We start from the raw sequence: 24488 nt of genomic DNA, 5'->3' as shown, positions 1-24488 counted from the left end.
ATGCTTGACCTTTCACTTCCCTCTCCTTCATGAGAGTCTGGTTCACTTTGAAACCAAAGATATGTCAGAAAAAAAAAAATCAGATGTGCATGCAATGTTTGTTGGAAAAGATACAGAAGTGTGGTTTGTGCATCTTTCCTCTGCCATCCTGGTAGCAGTCCCAACGCTGGGCTCTCTTGGTCTAATTTAAAAGGAAAGAAATATGCCCACCTCACTTCCCGGACTGAGCTAGTCAGGCAAGCAGGAGGAGCTGGTTTGCTTTTTTGGGAGAGCATTCCCTTCATGTTGCAAGACATTCTCATTTCTGAGGCTATTCTAAAGGGAGGAGAAAAGGACTGGATGGGTTGCTTTGTATCTGCTGGCCTTTCTGCTGTACTTAATCTTTATGGGGTCTCTGTATACATCCTTGCTTGTCTCCTTTCTTACAGATTGTAAATCTCATTGAGGAAACCGGGCATTTTAATGTTACCAACACAACCTTTGACTTTGACCTCTTCTCCTTGGATGAGACAACCGTCCGTAAGCTGCAGAGCTACTTGGAAGCAGTAGCAACATGACGCTTGGCCTTAGAAGCAGGCTGCTTTTGAAACCAGAAATCCCGTTTATTGGTACCAGGAAACGAACCCATGGAACTAGGCCTTCTTATTATCTTGATTCACCCGAAGCACTGCCTTAGAGAACAGCCATGCTCTATGAATGCACAGCCAGCTGCACTTTCTTGTAGGCTTCAAACAAGCACCCATATTGCTGAGTCTGTCCTCCCTAGCTTCATAAGTACGCTTGGGCACAGGTCCTGAGTAGAGCAAAAGATGTGCTGCACTTAGCTGCACAGTGTGACCGTTTTGGTTTTACTTCGAGAAACTGTGTTTTAAGAGCACATTATCAGGCGTCTCTGAGATCTGAAGAAGTGTGGACGATGTTTTCTTCACCAAATCTAGGGACCAGCCTGCCTGCGGAGAGCTCTAGCGAGTCCCGTTTCCTCCAGCTCTGTGAAGAAGCGTTCATGCTGTGTAAGCGAGATTGGCTTTTACAAAGCTAGCCAAGAGACTGATGACAGAGGAGGCTTCCCAGGGGTCCTGCTGGTCTGCTAAAGAGGAAAGTGGACAGATTCCAGTTTTGATCACTTGCAAGTTAGTTCTGCCGCGGTTCGGTACAGAGCACTGCTGTAATTTGGCTCCCGATTCCTACAGGGCATCGTTCCACGCGCAGGACCTTCAGCTTCCTGCAGAGACAGTTCGTGCTCTTTGAAGAGGCCTCTAGAATCTGCTGTCTCCCGCTGGGGTTTTGAGATGTCTTGTTTGTTGATCTGAGCTCCTAAACAAAGTCTCACTCCTTTCAGTCTGCTTTAACTGTAATAGGACTACAAAACTGTAAGCTGTATATTTTATATATATATTATATATATGTATGTACTGTATGTATAAGAAGGGCCTAGTTGGGTCTTACAATCTTAAGGGTGTGTTTTTCTGTTATGTTTTTTTTTTTAATGGCTATGGCAGGGGAAGGGCGCTTAATAAGATTTGACTTGTTTGTTAAAATGCCTCTTGTGGACAATTTTTAGTGTATGGAAGCTGAACAGCAATCTTCAAAGCATTTTGTGCTCTGGAAGGGGCTCACCTGTCGTCTTTTCATTTGTCAGTGTTTAATAACTTTGCCAAAATATGTGATTGGTTTTGTTCTATGTTCTCAAAGAGGAATCTCCTACAGTGGCCCCTATAGTAGTGGCTGTACTTTGGGAAAACCAAAACAAGGGAGAATTTTATCTTCTGGACACACCTGGAAAGCGCTGATGTAAAAAGAAGTAAAGTCAGGTTTGTTTCTTCCTCCCTCTCCCGCCCTGCTGCCTGTTCAAGAAATGGCAGGAAACAGTAAACACTAATCCAAAATCACTCATATATTTCTAGTTAAACTAGTATTGACTTCCAAGTGTTGTCTAGGTTGGTGTGAGGAAAGTCCTGTAGCTTTCATCCAAACTGTATTACACTCCTGTTCCCTAATTTCAGTTTTTTGGGGGTGTTTTGGGTTTGTTTTGTTTTGTTTTTTGTTTTGGTTTTTTTTTGTGGTTTGGGTTTTTTTTGTTGTTGTTTTGGGGTTTTTTGTGGGGGGTGGGGTTCTTTTTTTTTTTTTTTTTTTTAAGAATTGCTCAGTTTTTCCAATCAGTGTGTAAGCTTTTGCCAAATGTTAAGTGGGCTGCAGGCAGTGAGGAGGAGAGCTGCAGTCCAGAGGAGCCCTCTGCTCATGAGTGGACCTCCCATATCTGTGAAAGCCCCATGTGGGAGCTGGGGGGTTATATCACTCCAGGGTTTGCTGTCCCTTCTCCATTATGAAATTACAGTCCCTTGTTTTGGGTTACCCCTTTCTTTATCATGGAAATGTTGCAACTAATCAACTTAAGTGGCAATATGATGATAAGCTTGTTTGAGTTGGGTCATGTTGACCCGATTCCCATTAATTTTGTCTTTGTACCATCTTTCATGTGTCGTGTGTGTGTATGTGTGTGTGTGTGTATATATATATATATATATGTGTGTGTGTGTATATATATATATATATAAAAAAAAAAAGTCAAGCTCATACCAGGTGCAAACCCTGTCACGACAGTGATCTCAGCTGTTTTCTTTCTTGATGGACAATGCCAAGCCTGGATAGAAACCCTGTGTGCAAATGTACACATGCTGAGAAGGTGGAGGACGGTGGGAAGAGGAGGAGCGGCAGTTCTGTCTTGGTTGGCAGTGGGATGCACTGTGGTGGAGGACAGCAGACGCAGTCCACGAGTGTCACAGACTCTCCTGTGTGCTGTGTTAGGCGTGGTGGGTACGTGCGAACTACTCGTGGTCTCTGTTGGGTCTGTGGCATGGAGGAGGCAAGCCTTGCGTGGTCACTGCGGCCCTGGACTTGGCTCCCTGGGCGTGCAGAGCAGCCCCTGGCGCGCGATGCCTCCTGCCCGCTGCCCCCAGTGAAGGGTGGGGTTGGTGACATTGTCCTGTCCCCGAAGCAATAGGAGCAGCGGTGGTAGCTCAGCCTGAGCCTGAGATCCCCCGAGGTCTTTGCCTCCTCTCTCCACCCAGGTAACTTACTCCCACAGCTGTTGCATCCATGTTGCCCATCCTGGCAGTATTTCTCCTGGGACTGTCAGTAGCCTCCAGAGTTACCCCACGAGGGATCGGAGGTGCCACCTCCCTTCTGCCCTCTTCTCAAGTTAAGATCTGAATGGTCATGCTGCTCCCAGCCAGTCCAAGAACACGTGTGGGAGGGTGTTCCTGAACTTGGCTGGAAGTGCCCGGGGCTCCCGCCTGCGGCTGTGGCATCGTCCTGTCCTGGAACCGACTTTATTCGTGAAGTCTAATGAGCATTGATAGGAATTTTGTTTGGTTTTTATAAGAAGTATTTTACACATGGATTTTTTTAGACTGTTTATAATCTCCTTGAAAACCTGAAATAGGATTGTTCCCCCAGCAATAGTTCTTTTTCATTGTGTGCACATGCTGATTTGTTACTAAAAGGTTTCTTGCAAGTACTTAGTTGTTCTACAGAGTTGTTGTTTTATGGGGTATGTGGTAGCATCGGGGACCACAGGAGGAATGACTCTGCAAACAAAGAATGGTCAAATTTGGGCCTCATCTTGTGTCCCCTTCTAGTTACATATGAACGAGTTCCCTGTGTAGATTCTCTATAGGCTGGCTGAATGCTGTTCTGAACATGCCGTGTACAGGTATTTGTGGATAAAGTGTTTGTTCTTGTGTCACTCTTGAGAGCATGGATGGATTATTGTACTATAGGAAGGAGGTGGCAGTGCTGCTGTCAGCATTGCTTCAGGTCTTCGAGGATGTGTAGTAGCTTGCATTGTTAAAAAAAGGAAAAAAAAAATATATCCAAAATTGACTTCTAGCCATAATGGTTTTTCCAAGGAAAATGGACAGAACTCTGTTACTTTTCAGTGTCCTTCATCTTGTTACTGAGGGCACGAACAAGTGCTGATCAGTCTGAAGGCTTTCAGCGTTGCTTTGAATTGAATCGCGTTGGAGGTAAGATCAGGACACAGCTTTTCCTTTGTCCTTGGCCTTTGTATTAAAGGGCAAAAGAGGGGTCAGGAGTATTTTCCTGTTGTCTTGGTCTGCGTATGTATTAAGCCTTGAGGCTTTGATTACTGACATTTACTGTTGGAAAAAAAAAAAAAAGAAAAAAAAAGGATAGTAAGGCTGGCTGGATCCCAAAACACCAGCTGAGGAATATTGGACACGTAGGTAACGAGACTGGCTGTGCCGTGGTCAGGCTGAATACATGGAAGTGCAATGATTTTGCCACCAGTTCTTCTATTGCTGTGTGCGGTGGTAGCATCAGAACTAGCAAAGCAATTGATGCAACAATCCAGAAGCAGTTTTTGTCAGATCTTGAACGTATTTGATGGTGAGAGAGGTTTAAACTTCCCTTACGGAGCTTGCCCTGTCACGTTCTCTGCGAGCAGAGACCCAAGTCACTCTGATTCTGCAAATTTCAGCTGCCATGTTGGCGAACGCACTGGAGCACGGGCAGTGTACTCGGACGAAGCTTCTCTCTCCTAGCCCAGGTGCCTGGCACTCACTAGTTGGCACGCTCGTGTCGATGCTGTAGACAACCATCGTGCACCTTGTACGAGTATTACTTCTAAAAAGATGAAAATCGATTGGTATTGCTTTCCTGGGGGCGAGAAATAGCCATCAAAAACTGACAAGATGAGTTTGCACTCCTAAAGAAAAATGTAAGTACTTCAACTTCTAGATAATTTTTAATTGTATTTCTGCCTAGAGCCGAGGTATTAAATACCTTGTCACTTGAGGATTTTAAAAGTTGTGTTGGGAAATGAATTCTTCACTCGGCTGTAAGAAATTCAGCTGGCCCAAGACTAACTTCAAGATTAAAAAAAAAAAAATCATGTTTGTAATACGTTACAGGATTGTTTGTCCTGAATTTTAAACTTTTTGTTAAATTTGTGGAACTATGGAGGAATTTTCTAGAAAAAGTGAAATAAAGTAAGATGGAAAAGTAAAACTTCAAGCGTTTTTTGTTTGTTGTATTGCTTCTCCATGGACAGCAACGAGGCTTTCCCGAAGCACCTTCTTATCGACAGTTTTCCATTAGCAATACAGAAGCTGGCAAGGCCGGGGGCTGCTCTGCAGCTCTGCCAGCCCCTTGCCTGCAGGCAGCACCACGCCAGGGCACAGGAGATGAAAAGCAAAGGAAAAGGAAACTTGTTTTAAGCACAGTTATGTCTGGGGGAAGGCTCAGATGGCTGTTAAACCAGTGGAGTTTTAAGTTGGTTGCTTAAATCCTGTTGCCACTGCTGCTTCATGTTTGAGTTCCCTGCAGTTTGCCAGCAGCAGGAAGGAGCCGTGAGCGCTGGGGGGAGCGAGCAGGCCAGAACAGAGGTTTGTCTCAGGTGGGTGCACGCCTTCCCTCTCTGCTTCCATGGGGGCTGAGAGGTTATCATCTGCTGCTCCCAAACTGTCTCAGAACTTGGCATGCAGTGACAGGCAGAGCTCTGTCACTGGCAGTCCTGGGCCACAGGCTGTGTCAGCAAAGCTTTAGGCCAGGAGCTGAATTCCCCTTCTGACTGCTGGAGTGTTTTGTACACGTGGATCTCCTCCTGCTGCTGTGAGGAGCATCTTCACCCTTGATAATGATCAAGGATGGGCTCTGGCTGTGATAAGGCAAATGAACCTTTTTGCTGCTCACTGCCCTGTCACTTTGGACCCTGACCTCACCACGGAGTCAAGTGTTATTTTGCAGAAGTTACTGAAGTATTAAGAGACACAAACTGCAGAGTTTATTTATTATGCATTCCTCTGAACATTGGAGACATTTCAGATTCATACAGCTGAGAACGCAGAAGTTTGCAGATCAGCAGCGGTTACAATAATGCATTACCCACCACTCCATACAGGTGCTGTAGGCACATGTGCAAGGGGAATTTCACTGATCAGATACAAAGTTCTAGGTTTAAAACCCCACCTAAGGTGCCCAATTCCAGGTACTGTTACTGCCCACCACAGCAAGGTTTCAATACCAAGTAGGGCTGTAGGTATAGCTATGAGCTGCAGCCAGCAGCTTGCTTGAGCTATTTGTGTTATTTAATAGTGTGGCTGCTTCCCCTCATAGCACCTGACAGCACTTGGTGCTCTGCCTTTGGCCATGGGAAACATTACTCATACCTGAAGACTAGGGCTGGCTGTTCTACTTGTACTCAGCTAATGATTTCTAGTTAAAAGCAATCCTTCATTTGCTGTTGGGGCCTCAGCCAACCCCACCCCACCAGCATTCCACCTGTTTCAGGACACTCTAGACAGCATTTCTATGATTGTAAGACTACAGACAGACTTCACACACATTTGTACACAGCCTTGTAAGTAGTCCCTCGTGTAAAACACTTCCCAGAGCACAGGCCATGTATACTACTTCAACAATACATTTATGGCTTCATTATAACTCAAAGATAAAACAGACTCAAAATATTGCACAGAAACTGAGTAAATGTGAGGTTCCACATACACACTGAGCCAGTGTGTGTGGTCACACAGCATTTGTCATCTCTGACAGAAGACAGTTTGTGGGTAAAGAGGTTTAAAATAATTCAGATGTCATCAGCATGCAGTTAAACATGCGTGGGGGGGAGTGAAGTACACCGCTATAACAAGAAATCTGCCTTTCTCCCTCAGCAGGAAAAGTGCAGTTCCTGATTGTTTTACATTCAGCTCAGGAAAAGAAAACTTTGGTTAAAACATAACATGTAATATGAATTTAAGATAAATATTGTATAGCCCTTATGAAAATGGAAAAACAAAAATAGGAAGCAGAGATATTTGGGAATATCTCAGCATTAGAACACAGACACAGCAAAACATTGGGCACAAACACACTTAACACACTGCAGTACGCGGGCCAAAAAATGTACAGTTAAGTGATGCAGAAAGGTGGTGTGATGACCGAGCCTCATTTATTTCGACAGAACCCAGGGAATCCTTCCTGGGGAGCCCAGGCTGACAGCAGGGGAATCGTCCTCCAGGCTTGACTGCAGTGCACAGCACAAAGCCTCCACACTACTGCTGAAGAGCGTTCTCTGTTGTGGTTGGTGTATCCGCATCCATGTAAAACTGAGCGATTTGGTCTTTGTACTTCTGTGCCACCACTGGTCTCTTCAGCTTCATTGTTGGGCCTGAGGAGAAAATACAGCACAATATTTTAATGGTGACGGAACCATTTTGGGACACAAACCAGTACTGGAGTGAAGCAAGCCTGGAGGACATGAACAGACGTTGACTTCTAAATTCCTCTTTGCAATTAGTAAAATCTCCCTTCCTTCCCCTGTGAATAGGAACAGCACAACCATCCTGCAACAGACAACACAGAACCAAGGGTAAGCACTGCTCAGCTCAGCTCTGCCAGAGAGAAGTGGGAGCTCATCCCACCCTCCCCAAAACTCTTGACATGGAAAAGCCACAGCAAGGAAGGACCATGGGTAGCTCTGTGTATTCGGGGTCCTGGTTGTGTTGTCTGTTTAATATCCAAGGAAGGGGTGACAGGGTAACCCCAAATTCCCCACCCACCACTCACCAAGCTCTCCACCAGCAAGAGAAAAGTCCTTCTCCAGAAGGACCCACTTCTGGACTTTCTGAGCATTTGAGACAGCGCCCTCGTTGACTGCCAAAATTCCCTTCTGGATAGCCGCGTAGATAGCCTTGTCTTTGCTGTTGATGATTTCGGAGACTTTTGTAGCCTTGCTGCCCAGTTTTTGACAGTATTCAATAGCTTCTGGAGTGAGATCATCTCCTGGCTCGCCAGTTCCTACATCTACATTGCACTGCAAGCCAAGTCAGAACAGGTAACGCTGTATAGCTGAACACTTAATTCCCTTCATACAAGTGAGCTCACCACCATGGGAAGCTGCCTGCCTTATCTCCTTCCCCACCCCAGTGCCAACTGTCCCGTTAAGCAGCCCCTGCAATTTTCATACACTTGACACAAACTGCTGCTTCAAGTGAAAACCCATTGAGGCCAAAGGCAGATGAAATTCCATCAGATCTCTGCCTACTCAGCAGCCATGTCAATACCAAGGAGCAAGCTGGTTACAGAGCTCATCTTCCAAATTCCTCCTGTGCTATCCTAAGTTGATCCCTTTTTTCTGGACCTTTTTTCCAGGCCACAGTTTACTTCCCTACATCCCACAGCAGCCTAACAGTCTGTTGGAAGTCAACGCATGTGGCACTTGACTAAGACAAGCGCAGCACCACCACCTCCAGGGCCTGGCTCTGCGTCCCCCGCACAAGGGCGAGGAGGCTGGCAGTCAGTCTCGCTAATGAGCAAATTACCACTGTCCTGAAAACTCACCAGCCAGCAAGGTCTCTAGACAGAAGTCAGTGCAGGCCACCACAGATGCGTCACTGTGGAGTTTAAAGCCCGTGTCTTAAAAAGAAAACACTGACAGCTTGTTACTGTCCAGACTGCTCTGGGAGCTACTCAAAATGGGTAAGAAAAGCAGAATGGTTTCTTTTTTCAGTCTCACTTTTAGGTCTTTTACTTCTGTTTGTCTCTGCCCTATGGGGTACAGAGAGAAACAGTTGCCCTGAACAACAGAAAATCAAGTGGCAACACTCATTTTTCTGTACAGTTACAACTGCTGTTTGCAAGTCAGCTACAAGTCATACTCCACTATGCCTCCTGCCTCTAGGAGACAGTGTAAAAATGTGTAACAATCATCTTCCTCACTGGAATCAAATGCATTCAGCAACAAAGCTGGATTCCCATCCTCTTTTCCATTACCTTTAGTGTTAGAAGCATAGCAAGGAATTTTGCTTTGTCTCCAACCAACATTGCATTGCTGATGATGGGAATAGCATTTTTTACAGCATCCTCGATTGGAACGGGAGGAATGTTCTCACCTCCCGCAGTGATGATGAGCTCTGGAAAAAAGTCGAATCTTGATTAATGCTTAGAGTTTTTCCCCCTTCCTTCACAGTCTGAAGCAACTTTTTAGCTCCTTTGTGTCTACCGGATCAAATAGTGAGTCTGTGTCCCAACATCCAGAGAAGGCAGCAAACCAGAAGGACTCAAGTCTGGCTGAGAGATCAGACTGAGGTCTGCGTGCAAACAGCATTGCAAAAGCTGCTTTAATGCTCTGGAGATGTCTGCAGTTTGGGAACATGGGGTGTGGCGTACGAGTGCCCTAGTACCCTGCCACAGTCACCTTACACTCTAAGGTAATGCAAGTTGGTACCCAAATTGTTCAGAAACTGAAGTAAAAGATTTGCTGAAGAAAAGCAGAGCTTTTGAAGTTACGCAGTGTGATGCAGAGCAGAGGAGAGCCTGCCTTTCTTGGCTGTCTTTTATAGATTTCTTAAAGCAGCTCCTTTGCGTGACCATTTATCTCTTTTTGATGATTGAAATCTTGCGTGAAATTGCATTTGTTTGGGGTTGGTCAAAGTGGTGTCCCAAGAACTGCCTTGCTGCAAGCCATTTTCACAACTGCATTAAGCTGTTGTTTTCTCTTAGCGATCAACTAGCAAAGCTAGCTGAAACTGGAGGGAGCTGGCAGTACAAACAGCTGGACCTGGACAGGTTCAACACTGTAAAACAAGCTAACAAAGCATTAACCACTGCTTCTGAAATCAGAGGATTTCTTCCCTACTCTGCAAACACACAGTGGTTTCAGAGGTCATCCCTCTCCTCCCATTGCACACCATGTCACAGGCTCAGTGGCAGGACACGCTGCAGCCATCTTCGTATTAAAAATTTAGAGGGAAAAGTATTTATTCTTCTGTGCAAGCCACAACCACATAATTAGCAGGGTCTGAATGCATCGTATCACAGTACTGCGCAACCTCAAGACAACAAAGTCAGGGGATGCGTTACCTTTAATTCTGCCAGTGATGTAGAGGAATCCATCTTTATCCTGCTTGCCAAGGTCACCTGAATGCAGCCAGCCTTCTTCATCAATTGCCTCTTTGGTTTTTTCTTCCATGTTCAAATAGCCCATGAAGATGTGCCTTCCTGAGAAGCAGATCTCCCCATTGCCTTCTCCATCTGGCTTATAAATCAGTGTCCGGCAGCCTGCAACTTCCTTTCCACAGCTTAAAGAGAACACAAACACAAACCCATGGCTTGCTGCTTTTTTTTTTTTTTTTTTTATTCAGTAGCTGAGCAGCAGAGTGAGATTATAGCAGTACCCTCTCAAGCTAAAGCACTTGAACAAAGCCAGGCAGCTTTTTATTACAACTGCTTCAGCAAGGAACTTATAAACTTAAAAGGCATCTGCTTATGTAAGGGGAACTACAGAAGAAGTTGTTATGGCAGAGATCAGTGCTCATACACCTGGTGTTTTCCACCCATTGTTCCCACACACCTGAGCTTTGAATTAGAAGATTTATGTCCTTGGCAGCAAGCTTTTACTGACAGTGGTATTCACTCTGCAGACTGAACCCACAGGGACTGAACAAGCCATTCAAAGCAACAGCAGAGCCTTACTGCATTTATTAATTTGACAATAAAGTGAACTGTAGGCTAGAGTTACTAATTCTTCCTTCTTCCCATGAATTCTTTGCTTCCTCTTCAGTTCCTAGAGAATCCAGGCCAAGTTAAATTTAAGTAACACGGCTGTTGCCCTTGGCAGATGTCACTATCTGCAAGATGTGACCAAAGGAACTGACTCCCTAGCGACTTTTTACTGGCAGCAAAACTCTGGGGATGAGCGGCATCAGGCAAGATGGACATGCCAGATGCAAGAGATACCTTAAAGCAACTCTTCCTCCCAGCCAGCAGTGCTCTACTCACAGAAAGATATTTACCTGGTAAGCTTGAATGCGTGAGGTAGAGAGGCTGTGTGAGGCCCAGAGCTCTCACTCATGCCGTACAGCTCAAACACAGGAATGTTCAGACTTAAAAAAAATTCCAGCGTCTCTCTGGTAATAGGAGCAGCCCCCGTGTAGCACTTCGTGCACCGGTCCAGCCCGATGGCCTTTCGCACTTTCTTGTACACCAAGTGCCTGGCTATGCGGAAGTTCACCGGGACTTCCGAATACCTGTAGGAAAAAAACTGTTACAAGATCTCAGTCACCAAGTAGAACTTCTCCCCCTTCTTCCTTTCATCTGCATCCTATTTTAGTTTATTCAGTAAAAAAATTAATTATTTTCCCCACCAGCCCTTGCTGCTCCCCCTCTGGTCCAAGCACTATATTTGGCTTTTACTGTCCATAAGTCTGGCATGTTAGATGGGATATAACTCCTGATCTAATAGTAAAGTTCTCCTAATATTTGTAATATCCCTTAAGCATAGTTCATAATTACCCATTCATCCGCTTCAGGTTTGTCTGCAACCCAACTCCCTTGGCCCACGATGCCACTTTTTTTCTGAATGCTGACGATTTTGCTCCTACGGATTTCATTTTTTCTTCTATTTTTTCCCAGACACGAGGAACTCCCAGAAAAGCAGTTGGCCTCACTTCCCGCAGGGTGTCTACCAAGGTGCCCTGAGCAAAGCAGAATTTAATACAGCTTTCAAAATTGCTTCACTATAGGCTTCAGGTCAGCATTGACCACTAGCCGAGGCCTACAACTCAGCCATCAATTCCGAGGAATTGCTCATTTTCAACTGCATTGCCACTGAGAGAAAGGAACCCCAGGAGCATTCAAATGCCACAGTGGTTTCGAGAAGACAGCAAGGGTCGATGCTTTCAGTGCCAACACTGACACCACACCAAGAGAAGAATCGTTCTCTTCTCAGGACACAGATTTAACGGTGGTGGCATTTTGCAATGTGGACAGAGCAAATGCAAAGCCATTGCTCAACCAAGCTGTCGGGGCGGAGAACTGGTGTCAGGTGAGACACCCAGAAGCTCCTACTTGTGAAGTGCTTGGTCAGCTTATCCTAGCTTGCGATACAGAGTCAAAAGGCAAAGGTCAGAGTGGCTATACTTGTCAAACCAACAGACCCTTAAACAGGAGCAGTTGGTCACTATGCAAACAAACCGAGTTGCACAGCTTTCAGAACGATGAAATAAGTCAGCCACATTTGGTTTCAAGCATGCAGCCCAGCTACAAGCAGGTGGATGGGTATAGGGTTTTTTATCATCTTACATTTTTACCTTTAATGCATCTGGTTGAGCAAAGAAAACTTGTACACCGAATGTCACTGCCAACCAAATATCTGCCATCTGTGCAGCAATATGACTGAGCGGGAGATAGCTGACCAGCAGTTCCTGCTGTTCTGTAGCATCCGTCAGCATTATGCAACGCCCTGCCGCCAATGCCGTCCACGTCAACTGTAACAAGAACCCGCATCAGTATTTAGTGACAGCTCTTCCAAGGAGGCACAACACAGAACATGCAGCTCACAAAAAAAAGTCTACAATTTCCTGTGATCTTAATATCAGGCATGTTTTTCAGCTGATCTGTGCCCTCCCTCAGCACCCACCTAAGGTCACAGTTCTTGGAATGGGCAGCTATACAAAAAGATACTTACGTTGTCATGACTGAGCATTACTCCCTTTGGCTGTCCAGTTGTCCCCGAGGTATATATTAGTGTACAGCACTGGTTAGGCTTCTGTGACTCAATGATTTCATGGAGCTGCGTATCTGGAACATCTTTGCCAAGGTCCATGAACTCACTCCACTGTAAATATAAAAGAGCTCAATCACTTTGTAGGCTATCATTCACATGCAAAATTAAACCTTTTGCTACACATGAAGATAAGGAAGCTGTCTCCTACATCCAAACCTCTGGCATAATCTGGAAGAGGTTGTAAATATGCAGTTAGCCCCAAAATGTTTTCTGACTGCCACAAGAGGCATGGCAAGAAGCAGAAAAGGAGACTGATCCACCCTGTGGAAGCTTACTAGCTCTGTAGCAACCCTGGTATTCACCAGGAGTGCTGAGCTGGAATAACTGTGGGACCTGAGGCTGCCTTGCAGAGGTCAGTATGCTAAAACCCTCCCTTACAACACGGATTACCGAGGTTTGAACAGTAGACATCTACTGCTTCAGCGAGGCAAGCAATCCCTCACTAAAACCCACACAAGCTCACAAGATGACAGTCCCGTGGAAGGTGATGGTTGCTTGCAAGCCGTCAGCTAATCACAGCCAGTGTTTACAAGCCATTAAGATGCCCAATACTTACAGAGTACAGATTTGGTCTCTTCTCTTTTAGCTCTTCCCCATACTGGATAATAGCTTTCAGATGAGGTAGTTTATGCTGAATCTGTGTTAAGAAGGGAGATTAAGAAGGAATAAATCCTGCTTGTCCCTTTTAAGCCTAAGTAACCCACCACTTAACATGCTACCGCTAGTTGCCATTTTAAGTAAAGCTAAGAGAATCTCATCTGTGCTATTGAAAAAGAATGGGGAAGCCTCACTGGAGACAGTAATCATTTGGACTGCAATGTTGCCAGACAACCTAGGGGATGCTCATTGTTCATTTTGGCTTCTCAGATTTTAAGCTCAAAGCTTTGCTAAGCTGTGGAACCACCATTTAACCTCTCATGAGATTTAGCATTAGTGACCACTCATCTGGCTTGAACAGGGAGCACACCAAGTAGTCTCGATGGGTTCACCTCTGCTTTCAGGTTCACCATTTCCCTCAGGTATTACCCTCCCACATCTGTCAATAGGATGCTGTAGCCCCCAGCCATTTAAAAAGTGTATTTACTTCTAAGATTTTCTGCAGCTGTTTATGGTTTTCCACAACCAGAACATTAGCACTACAGTTCTCTGCTACATAACGACAGGCCTCAGGAGAGTTTGTAGTGTAGATACCAGCAGCCACTCCACTACAAAAGAAAAGGAAAAAAAACAAAACAGAAAAGCAAAACACAGAATTAGAGGATAAGCAGAGTTGCTGGCAAGATTCAGACCATTTAAAACTTTAACAGAGGAAAAACTTTAGGAAGACTATCCCATAGAACAACAACAAAAAGCAGAGGGCTTAATTCCAAGAGCAAAGGCTCTCTTCTGGGGCATGGGAAATGTCAGAATGGTGTAAGGGACCAAAATGTCTCAGGTGGAAGAAGGGTATCAAAATGCAGTGCTGTGATTCTCTGGCATTTCCCATCATATTATTAATCACAGTGTAAGTAAGCATGCTTTTGGATTAACCTACTGTTTATCTTATTCTGAGAAGCACCTGGCTAAAAAAAAAATTAATTTGTCTCATTAATTCATAACGAAATAAAGAGAGAGTTTAGGTTCTAGCTATCTTCATTAAACTCAAACATAAGCAGTTGTTTTTGTTCTGGTTTTTTTGTTTGGTTTGTTGTGGGTTTTTAATCAAAAACTGCTTCTCACATGAATACTGAAATTACTATCTGAATGCTAAAGCAAAATGCATGTCAAGGGACAACACTCATTCTTACCCTGCAAGGATAGCTCCAATGTCAGCAATAAACCACTCTGCAGAATTAAATCCCAAGATACACACTCCATGGAAACGCTCTAGTCCCAGCTGTAAACAAGAGATGAGATTACAGCAATCTTGTTTTCCTTTTGACGAATGCTTAGAGTTAATTTACAGATCTCTGCTGTGAGCACAATGTCAAGGGAAAAACTCATGCTATTATATACGATAATTCACATTGAAAAACTTCCCAAGACCTAATATGGAACCAGTTAAGTTTCAGATCAGACACTGTCCCACTTTATCAGTAGGCGGGGGAAAAAAAAGGATTTGCTTAGGTCTGCACTCAGTATCACTAGCTCACTGATCCTAACGGTACTATAAAACTGCAATCCAGGTAGTCATCAGTTCCCTTTGGGCTGGCAATGAGAAGGTGAGAGGTCAAGTTAGACAACATCTACTGAAACATTTAGTCATTTAGTACAGGTTAGATATGTCAGATATCAATAATGACACCAGCAACAAGCTCCAATGACAGTCAGAGACACTTTGCTATGAAATTCCAGCTGTTGAAGTCCCAGTCTTTAAATCTCCTTCAGCCATTCTCTGGTTTTGTCCCAGAGTGGAAGTACGTAGACTGGAAGATCCCACCATAGGAGTAAAACCAGAGTGGCCTTAACTTCAAGAAGTAAGACTTCATAATGATAACGGTAAGTACATGTAATGTTGGTTTCTCTCTCTGTCTTAACTCCCAACAGTACAGGCAAAAGGATCAGCCAGTTTGGACATTTAAGTCTGATTCATAAGCATCCCTTCAAGTTTTTTCTTAGAAAGATTAAAATTGACACACCACATGAGGGGTGTTGTCCAGGTTTGACATATACCTCAAACATCTCTCTTTAAATGTTTCCTTATGCACTTTTTGTTAGTTGAATGTGGAAGCAACTTGCAAGAAATTCAACCAAAACCACTGTGGTAACTACCAAGCTGTTCATGGCTTGTTCAGGTATTTCCCTGTCACTTTAAGACTCAGAGAATTTGCAGGTTTAAGATATAGTTGACCACAGCTGTTTCAGCAGTTAAATTGAATATGAAGGAGGAGCAGAATTAATCAAAAGCTTACCTTCAGAAAGCTTTTTGCTGCTTTCCAGCACTCATCATAGTACATCTTAAATGTTAGTTTTATCCACTGGCCACCCTTTTTGGATGCAAGGGCATAATAATCACCATATTTACTAACAGCTTCCTGCAGTAGCTCATGAACGGTCTTTGGTGGTTCACTGCCTATGCCCTGTTCATCCATCCTCAGTCTGACCTCTCCATCTCGTCGTGTTGTCCACACACTGGAGGCAGGAGGTGAAGGGGCTGGTTTGAAAGAAAAGTGTTCAGCATCTTACATTTAGAAATTGCTTGCTGCTGTAGCAGAAATACAAATACAAGTATCAAACATATGAAACCGAATGCTAATATACCCTCTCCAACGCCCCTTTTTTGACCTTTTATTCTTGGCAAGTTTGTCATATGACTCCCAGTATTTTAGACCAGGACTAACAGATAAAGCCTCTAAAGCACTTTCAAAATTTCGTTAAACATTTCCCACTTACATCCCCCTCTAACCTGCGTGGCTGCCCTAAAGCTGTTGTACTGGTAAGGTGGCTGCTTCCTGCAACAATCATATACACTGTACTTTTTTTTTCTTTTTTTTTCTCCTTTTTTTTTTTTTAAGGAGGACTGAAAGTAGTACATTATTACCTGGTAGACAAGCATTAGGCAGTGACACTCCCTATCTTACTCCTCAAAGCACATGCGTGCTTTAAAGTCAAAGTTCAAGAGGCTTCTGGACAGACCATCCTGCAATTTGAGTTTCTTCTTCCGTTGTTATGGTTTGATAAATCCCTCTGTCATTTCAACAATAATTTTAGGCACACCACAGTAACTAAAAATTCCTTCTACTTACCTTTGAAACCAAGCGTGTCTACCTGACATCCCTCCACCTTATTATCTTCAACTGTCTCAATGCTGTGGGCATCAACAGCTCTGCAAGGCAAAAGCAATTAGCGCTGGATAAGCTTTAGCACACTGGCTGAAGAACACCTTAGGCATGCTTGCTCCATCACTTAATTATATTAGTCCTTGGGTGTCAAACAAGGATTAGTGGTTCCTGATGTTCTGCAGACGACTTTATTAATTTTACTAGCCTGCATGGCTACAGCAACGAAAGAGGTCCCTCTCAGAGAGTGTGCAAGCTTTGCCTGCGCTGCTTTTAAACACATGTATGTTGTCCTAGTTGTAGCTATCATTTCAGATAAGCTGCAGAAGAATTCATAAACGCGTCATCCAGAAAACAGTGATAATTTAATACCAGAGGTCTGCTCTAGGTGCCTGAAACAAAGCATATACAGCAGTGAGGGGGAGGGGGGCAGGAAGGGGCACATGGATCTGGTGCTTATCTCCTGTCTGCAATATGCGAGTTTAACGAAGCCTCTCTCCTAAGCAGTACAGCAATTCCCCTGGCCTGTCACCCTGTGGGGAAACCCACAGAGATTTCCTGCAGAAGGCCAGGCCAGCTGAAGAGCAGGAAATTGATTTAGCAGGAAATCTTGTTCTTAGGTATTCCTAATAAAGTTAGTGCATCGGGCTCCCACCAGATGTTTGTGAAGGAATGGAAACAGGCACATCCCCCATCTACTTCAGCCACGCTCCTCACCAGCAACTTGTCCTGTGGTGCCAGCTGAAAAGTTGCCCCTTTTACTTTCAGCTTTGCACTATCTGGTGAAACACCACCTGCCCACAGTTGTAGAACAGTGTTCTTCCTCCGTCCCTTTCCAAGATGGACTTCCTCACAGTTGTAAGTGATGAGGATAAGGAATAATCAAGTCACATGTCCCACTTCAGACCACGAGTCAGAAGCCAGACCCTGCGAGATCTGGTATTCCGAGTTCCTGTGCTCTGCTCCCTAGAAGGACATACCACCCTCCAAGCTACAGGCAGATGATGCTTGTTCCCCTACCCTGGGCAATACCCCACTTGGACCATCGGCGTAGCACTAAGGTCCAAGTTTTAGTTGACCCAAGATTATATTTCGGAGAACCAAAATTTCCATCTTGCCTTGCCAAACAGCCCTGCCGGGGCCCTTCGCTCCAAGGCATCACGACGGTGTTTGTTTCTTCCTGCCAGTGCTAGGTGTTCGCTCTTCCCCATCGCAATGTTTGGTGCAAGGTTTCTCCCTAGCACAGATTCCTGGGTCTTCTAGAAGGGGTGCAGACCACTGACATCACAACACCCCCAACCCAAAGTCCCGACATCTCGGCCTGTCACGATCGTACCACACCTGCACACAGGCAGGGGCTCCTCTGGTCCCATGCGAACTCCTCAGCCTAATCCCGGCAGGGTTCCCACCAAGCCCCACATTTTCTTCCCTTTCTACTAGACCAAAGAGAATATAACTCAGCACAAGGCACTGTGTGAATTTCAGTGTAAGGGGTAAATTGCTTCCCTCTGGTTTATGTTTTCTCTGAATTTCTAGGGGATAGTCAACTACTACTGCTTTGGGCATACAATAAGGTTTAAAGCATAGAGAAGATTTGACATGGCTACTCCCATGTACTGCCCAAAAGCAGAACTGCTTCCCCTAACTAAACTGCAAGCCAGAAACCAGAGGGAAGTAAACAGGTTTTTTTCTTTATTTCCCCCAAAGCAATTACGAGATGTTCCCTACTACGCATTTCCTCCTCATTATTGAGAGCATTTTTCAGCACAAATTAATCCTCAGTTGCAATAGTTCTGCACCATTTCTCCACCCGCTTTTATGATCAAAGTATGCAAATGACCCAGTAATATGGGCAAAAAAGCCCCAGCTATTTCCCTTACAGTCAATCAAGTCATCTTTTTCTCCCCCTTACTACATGTAATTCAAATGCAGCCTGAAAAAATTTCAGTAAAGAGGTTTTTGTTAGCTATATCCCATTACACTGTGGTGAGATAGAGACCCTTAAACACTAATCTGCTCTTTAGTAAGAGTCTGCTTAGATTTACAGAGAGACTACTTTGATGAAAATCAGCATAGGTACTGCACAGAAGCTACCCCCTACAGAGGCACGCCTCTGTTTACAACACCACTTCACAAATAATGTAGTACTTGCTAGGTATTCTAAGTATTTGATCAGTGCCCTCCCAATTACATAGAATTAACAATTATGCGAGGTTCCTTTGTAAGATATGATCTTTCTGACTACACAGAATATTCTACCATTCCTGTGCTTTAAGTTTATATTAAATGCACACTACTTCAAGCTCCATACTCTGTGTGATAGCTATGTACAGCAAATTTAATTCTGTTCCCAAAAAATCTTGATTAATCAAAGTAAACATGACAGAATACAAACTATATCCTATGTATACAAGTCACCAGAGAGAATATAAAATCTTAAATTAGACAAACCTAGCTGAAGAGCTGAGCAGTACATCATCCAGTGACACCTCACAGTTCCCTTGAGGATCTGAATTAAAATAAGCCGTGGGGACTGGTTCCGCAAGTGCCATACGTGCATCTGACTCACACAGCATTGTCCCTGTAAAAACAGGTTTAAAAAAATTAAAATACAATCAAACGCTACAGTAAAATCAGCTTCCACTGAGGTAGCTATCTGACTAAGGCAATCCCAAAACAGGCACGACTCGAGACTGCTGTATTTGCATGAAATACGGTAAATTCTAACAGCAGACACGGCACACTCCACATCACGCTCAGTTCATTCGAAAAACCTGATCAGTGGTAGATACTACGTCCATTCCCACATCTGAATACAAGCGTGACAATTACAGCTTTGAAATAGCACCTCGAGCCTAACAATTTAAATTTTACACTCCCTTTGCCCCAAACGTTCCCATTCGGCTCTCAGACCCCCCCCTCAAACCCACCACCACAGGACTCCGGGTCCAGCCTTACAACGCATCGCCTTTGTGCAGCCTCTCCTCCCACAGCCGCTCCGGACCAGCGCTGACGATGATGTGTAATATCCTTTATTTTTAAACTAGCGCCCAGGAGGCAGATCTGGAGCATCTTATGTCATGTGCTGCCTGCCTCGCAATTGGAAGCGGCTCGTCACCCCACACTGCTGCCTCTTAAGGAAGCTCTGGCCCCATTCCTGCCCATCAGATTTGGGCACACGGGGGGCTTTGGGGTCCCTCTCGGGGGGACACAGCTCTGGGACACCCCAGAGATTTAACCGGTTTTCATAAAAATCAGTGCTGTTGCAGCCGTTGCATGTTCAGCAGCTCCTACGCTGCTCTCAGTACTTTTGTCGTTAGGGGATGTCGTCACCCAAACAAAATGTTTTCTAACACTGAAAGCAACGTTGATTTTATTTAAGGTTTACATTTGTCAAAAGCCTTTGATGCTTATGACTTGACAGCCTGAGCTTTAATTGTTTCAAGGGATTTCTAACCAACTGGAGATGAATCTCATTAACCTTGGTCTTTTTAAAAAAAGTGGATTTTAGCATGCTATTTTGTACCTGCATTAGACAGAGGCAATTTAAAGCAGGCAATGTGAAGAGCATGTTTGTCTCAATGATGACAGACAGGAGCAACAGGAAAGAGCCCTTTTATCTAATGAATTCGACACAGCCATGCTGCAGCCTTCTGCCTTTGGCGCGTGAGGAAAGCCACGGCCAGCCACAATTCACAGCAGGCAGACCTGCCTCCAGCCCAGAAAACCACATCCCAAAGCACCCCCCCCACACACTTACTCATCTACGCAAGGACACATCACCGCTCACGCCACGCACTGCTACAGGCTACAATTCACAACACAAAAAATAGTTGAATTCACAAGCAGCTGAGAAAGGGATGTCTCCAAAAATCCCACCTCTGAAGCTCCGAGATAACTGGCCGACATCACCCAACACCCCATTCTAGGCTAAAACACCAGAGCAGTTTATTCTGGGTTGTTTTTTTTCTTTTTTTAATAGGACAGCTGTGAGAAAAGGGGCATTATCTCTACAGAGCAGCCCAGTGCTAGGAGCAGCCACCCAGACCTGTGAAACCTGGGTTTTAGTTCCCTCCCCAGCCTGGGGGAACTCAAACCCACATGCAGAAGAGCATGCCAGTTACCAGCCTGAGCTGTGCTTGCTGGAGGTGTCACCACCGCCTCTCTTGCTCAAGCAGAGTCCCAGGCACGAGGCGAGGACGAAGCTGTCATCAGGTCTGACCCCCTTTCGCAATACTGCACCCACATTCCTTCCCAGCTCCCCACAACAAGGCGTGTAAGGCTCCCCATGTCCCTGAAGGAAGCTTTTCTCTCTGCACTAATTATAATTTCTCTTGCCACCTGCTCTTTAACACAGCAAGAAAGTTTCAAGGGAAAGGATGGGAGGTGTCCTCACGCGGGCTATCTCGCAGCACAGCCCAGCCAGCTCTTGGGTGGCAGAGGTTGGTTGGAAACACGTTGGGCAAAGAAAGGCAGAAGCCTCATCTCCCAGACAGGCTGGTAGGCTGCAGGTTTCTGGATCATCCCCAGTCACCCAAGAGGAAAAAGCGTTTTGGAGACCATAACTGCAATCTGCCCTCGCTGCGCTGTGCATGTGCTCTTCACCAAGACCCCCTGTATGGGGCACAACCCCGACAGCAGGGTCTCCTGCTGACGGGTGTTTGGTTCCCAAGTGTGGGCACAGCAGGTACGGCACAAAGATCGAGGACACGAGGCTGCACAACTGGAAAGTCCAGGGAGAGACAGCAGGACGTCACTGTCACCACCACATCCAGCAGGATGGGTTCTTCAAGGAGAATCTAGGTGTTAATGCCACACAGCCCTCAACACCAAGAGGGCAGCAGCACCTTGCTGCACCAGCAGCAGCGGAACTTCTGGGGCGCCCACGTACACCTGCACCACAAAACAGAAAGCTGAAGTGCAACCTGGTTGTACAAATTTAAATTTCCTTGTGAACACAGACCACAGGAATCCCAAGTCAGTCATGCATTTTTATATAACAAATTTAGGTTAGAAACAAAAATTTGCTAATATATAGACTCTCACTAACTCTGCTAAGTACCGCAGCTAGCCCCTTCCTTCTCTGATGCTGTTACCAACACAGCTATGCTACACAAGCCACTGGAAAACACGGACATGCTTACCAGAGCCATGCTCAACCCTCACGGTAGCTCACTGGGGGTGAATGGGATCACAAATGATCCTCTCCTGCCCCATGCTGTTTCCAGAGGAGTTAACACACTGTGATGCACGGATGTTCAGGAACATGAAGAACACACCCCCAAACAAAAACCTGCTGAAAGAAACCTCCCTTTTAATTAAGCCTGTGTGACAACCTAAGCCATTTAAATACAAAGCTTCTTCTGCTTTGAGGGAGTGTTGTGTCCTAGAAGAACTGGAAGTTGGTGAATGATTCCACTGAAACTGTTGCGGAGCTTCACTGACAAAACAAAGCAAAAGTTCTGACTATGTGCAAACTTATGACAGTCAATGAGACAGGAGTGAAGGTTTCATTTATAATAGGCTCTGAACATGCCTTTACTTAAAACACACCTAGAGTTTCAAAAACATCACTTCAAATTCAAATTACTGCATATGTTCATCAGCCATCTTGACATTTTCCAGCACAGCCCACTTTGCTTCCTGTGGCTGATTTCTTTTCTTTTTACTGGTAAAGACATCATGTCTGATCCGGTCCAATTTTTGCAGTGCAGATTAGCTTTAGGAGATTGCCACATTCTCCCGCTGCCTTTCCACATTTCCACCAAAACTGAAACGTGGCCTTTTTGTTCTTTTCTTTATATATTTATTAAGTGAGGAAACAGAAACCAAGCAACCCCCTCTTCCTCTTTTAAATAAATTCCATTTTTAAAAGAGCAGTGATAAAAACTTCCTAAGCACTAGAAGTCTTCTCCTGGGCAGTACCACAGGTCGGCGTACAGCTGTGCTGGGAAATTATTTGATGCCCTCCCGATGCAGGAGCGGAGAGAACACGAGATAAAATAACCCCAACCTCTATAAGGATAATACCACGCCAAAGATCTTGAACGAACGACACGACTGCAGGCAGACATTTGACTTCACTGCAGCCCCTTCAGAGCTGAGCTCGGGCTGAACAGAGCTGCCCACAGAACATCACTTTGTCAGCCAGACCCAGGGCTCGCCCACCCCAAGAAGGGCACCGGCGTGGGCTGACACCGAGGGCTGGAGGCATCGGCCACCACCGAAGCTGTTATTCTAAATTTGATGCAGAAGGCATCTCCAGGACACTGGGATATTTTAGGTGAAATCCCCAGCAATGTGACTCACCAGGAGACTGTTAAGTTCCTCTTTCCTAAACTGCTCTTCCCTTTACTACACCATATGCGCTCATTTGCCCGCGGGTGGGAAATCCCCTCAGGCAGAGTAAGAAAGCAGAGGGATACGTTTTCAGAGACACATCACCCGTGTTTCTGCCAGCTTCCACACCGCCCAAGATTTCATCCCCACCTGAAGTCCAGCCCGCCTCGGAGCTGGCGACGCAGTCGGGACCGGAGCATCCCAGCACACTCGGGTCACCTCACGTTAATTCACTGTTTGCACTGGGACAGCACTGGTGACCGCTGCCCACGGGGAAGGGACGGGCCTTCTCCTCCGCCTCGGCCCACAGCGCTGCCCCCCTGACCAGGGGGGTCGGCCCCAAACGGACCGTGGGTTTATTTAACCAAAAAACTCGTTAGTATTTCTGGTCTGTCGGCTGGGCCGCCCCACTCGTGAAGGGGGCGTTGAGAGAAGTTAGCTCAGCAGTTGCCAGAAAGATTAATTTTGCAGTAAAAGAGTGACACACCCCCCCACCCTGAGACGGGTGGGCTCAGGCGCGGGTTCAACACCCACCCCAGCCCCACGGCCACGCAGCCTCCCACTCGGGACACCCAGAGGTCCACAGGGACATCGCGTGGGCCCGGCCAGACCGGAGACCGCTGACCTGAGACCCGTCCCCCAGCGCCGGGAGGGGGAAGAAGGGAACGGGACACGGGCCTGTCGCGACACGCGTGGGCGCTAGCGGGTTCCCCAAACCGCCCCTCGCCGCGCGCAGCCCACCGCGAGCGGAAGGCGGGACCACCCGCGTGGGACGACACCCACCACCCCCCTCTCCCGCCTTTCCGCGCACGCGCCGTTACCTCAGGAACGCGGACGAGACGCCTCCCCCCCCCCCTCACCCGGCGCGTCGGCGGCTGCCGCGCGCCGCCACGCGGGGCCCTTTAGAGCGCTCGGGGGCGGTGCCACCGCCCTGAAAAGGCGGGACTCTTCCCTCCGCCCCGCCCCCCGCCCCGCTCGAAAGACCCGCGCGGCCGCGCCATTGGGCGAGGCGCCTGTCGGAAGGCGGCGAGGCCCCGCCTCCCCCCTCCCCCCCCTCCCCGCCTTCTCCCGCTTCCCGCCTCCGCGGCGGAGGTCACCCGCGGTCGTTCCCCCCGTCGCCGGGCCGGGCCGCAGCTGAGCGTCGCCTGCCGGCCCCGGGCCGAGCACCGGCGGCAACTCAGCTCCCTCAGGCTCGAAGGCAGGACGGGCTGAGCCAGCGCAGCGGTGGGAGAGGCGCGAAGTCGCCCCCCCCCGTCATCCCGAAACCGGGGGGAGAGCGGCTGCACCTCAGAAATCGGTACTCGGCCGCGAACGTGAGGTGTTTGTGCGGGCAGCAGGCTGCTGGGCGGCCTGCTCTGCCCAGCGGGGAGAAATAAAAGCGAGAGGAAGAGAAACGGTGGGGAGATGGCTGCTGGCTGCGGTGGACGAGGAGGCTGGGCCTCTCCCCCCACAAAAAAACCCCAAAACCAGCCCCACGCTGTTGTTTCCTGATCAGTATAAGCAAAGGAAACGGGCTGCATCTGTGTGGAACAGCATTATGGGCACAAGCATCGTCGGGTGATTCTGGCCGTGGTGGCAGCCATTACCGGACCCAGGGCAGAACCTGTGGTCTGGTGCCAGCTCCACCATCTCCTGTCCTCCCTGGGTCTTGCTGATTGAAACTAAAGTCCAGTGGCACATTTTTTACTTTTTTTTTTTTTTAAAAGGTTATGGTCAGGTAGATCATCTGACTGTTCTCAGTTGCTTCTAGCTGATAAAGTTGCACAAAAGCCAGAATTTTGTTTATCCTGTTAGCTAAACAGCTA

The 24488-nt window shown here is 46.4% G+C and overlaps 2 protein-coding genes across 6 annotated transcripts in view; one reads left to right on the top strand and one right to left on the bottom strand.

Moving 5' to 3' along the window:
- MLLT1 (MLLT1 super elongation complex subunit) overlaps window positions 1-5019 on the top strand; it is a 32653-nt gene extending 27634 nt beyond the window's left edge. The window contains exon 12 of the mRNA XM_075038130.1: window positions 429-5019. Coding sequence (XP_074894231.1) covers window positions 429-557 — 129 coding nt within the window. The 3' untranslated portion in view covers window positions 558-5019. The remainder of the gene's footprint in view (window positions 1-428) is intronic.
- Window positions 5020-5780: 761 nt separating this feature from the next.
- On the bottom strand, window positions 5781-23573 carry ACSBG2 (acyl-CoA synthetase bubblegum family member 2). 5 transcript variants are annotated; one of them, XM_075038128.1, is made up of 15 exons: window positions 23505-23573; window positions 18796-18925; window positions 16312-16391; window positions 15478-15719; window positions 14374-14462; window positions 13671-13791; window positions 13143-13223; window positions 12488-12637; window positions 12111-12287; window positions 11314-11495; window positions 10815-11048; window positions 9883-10100; window positions 8794-8933; window positions 7588-7834; window positions 5781-7189 (listed from the first exon to the last, which is right to left on the bottom strand). In XM_075038128.1, the coding sequence occupies exons 2-15, from the start codon at window positions 18918-18920 to the stop codon at window positions 7074-7076; spliced, it is 2202 nt and encodes a 733-aa protein (XP_074894229.1). In that variant the 5' UTR covers window positions 18921-18925; window positions 23505-23573; the 3' UTR covers window positions 5781-7073. The 5 variants fall into 5 exon arrangements, with proteins under 5 accessions (XP_074894229.1, XP_074894230.1, XP_074894228.1 ...); XM_075038129.1 differs by lacking the exon at window positions 23505-23573 and adding an exon at window positions 22654-22674; XM_075038127.1 differs by lacking the exon at window positions 23505-23573 and adding an exon at window positions 20105-20142.
- Between the last annotated feature and the right edge of the window lie 915 nt (window positions 23574-24488).

Source organism: Buteo buteo, chromosome 10 (assembly GCF_964188355.1).
Source record: "Buteo buteo chromosome 10, bButBut1.hap1.1, whole genome shotgun sequence".
In the NCBI taxonomy this organism is placed as follows: Eukaryota; Metazoa; Chordata; class Aves; order Accipitriformes; family Accipitridae; genus Buteo; species Buteo buteo.
Note: the sequence above shows the minus strand (reverse complement) of the source record. Positions and strands in the feature narration are given on the sequence as shown.

Bases quoted from the DNA above. Each gene is read 5' to 3' on its own strand.
- ACSBG2 (XM_075038125.1), bottom strand. From the start codon at position 19,416: ATGCTCCAGATCTGCCTCCTGGGCGCTAGTTTAAAAATAAAGGATATT. The intron at 18,926-19,274 runs GTGGGTTTGAGG...CTGTTTTTACAG, and splicing joins GGACCCGGAGTCCTGTGGTG to GGACAATGCTGTGTGAGTCA. The intron at 11,496-12,110 runs GTAAAAATGTAA...TGCTTTGCTCAG, and splicing joins CTCAACCAGATGCATTAAAG to GGCACCTTGGTAGACACCCT.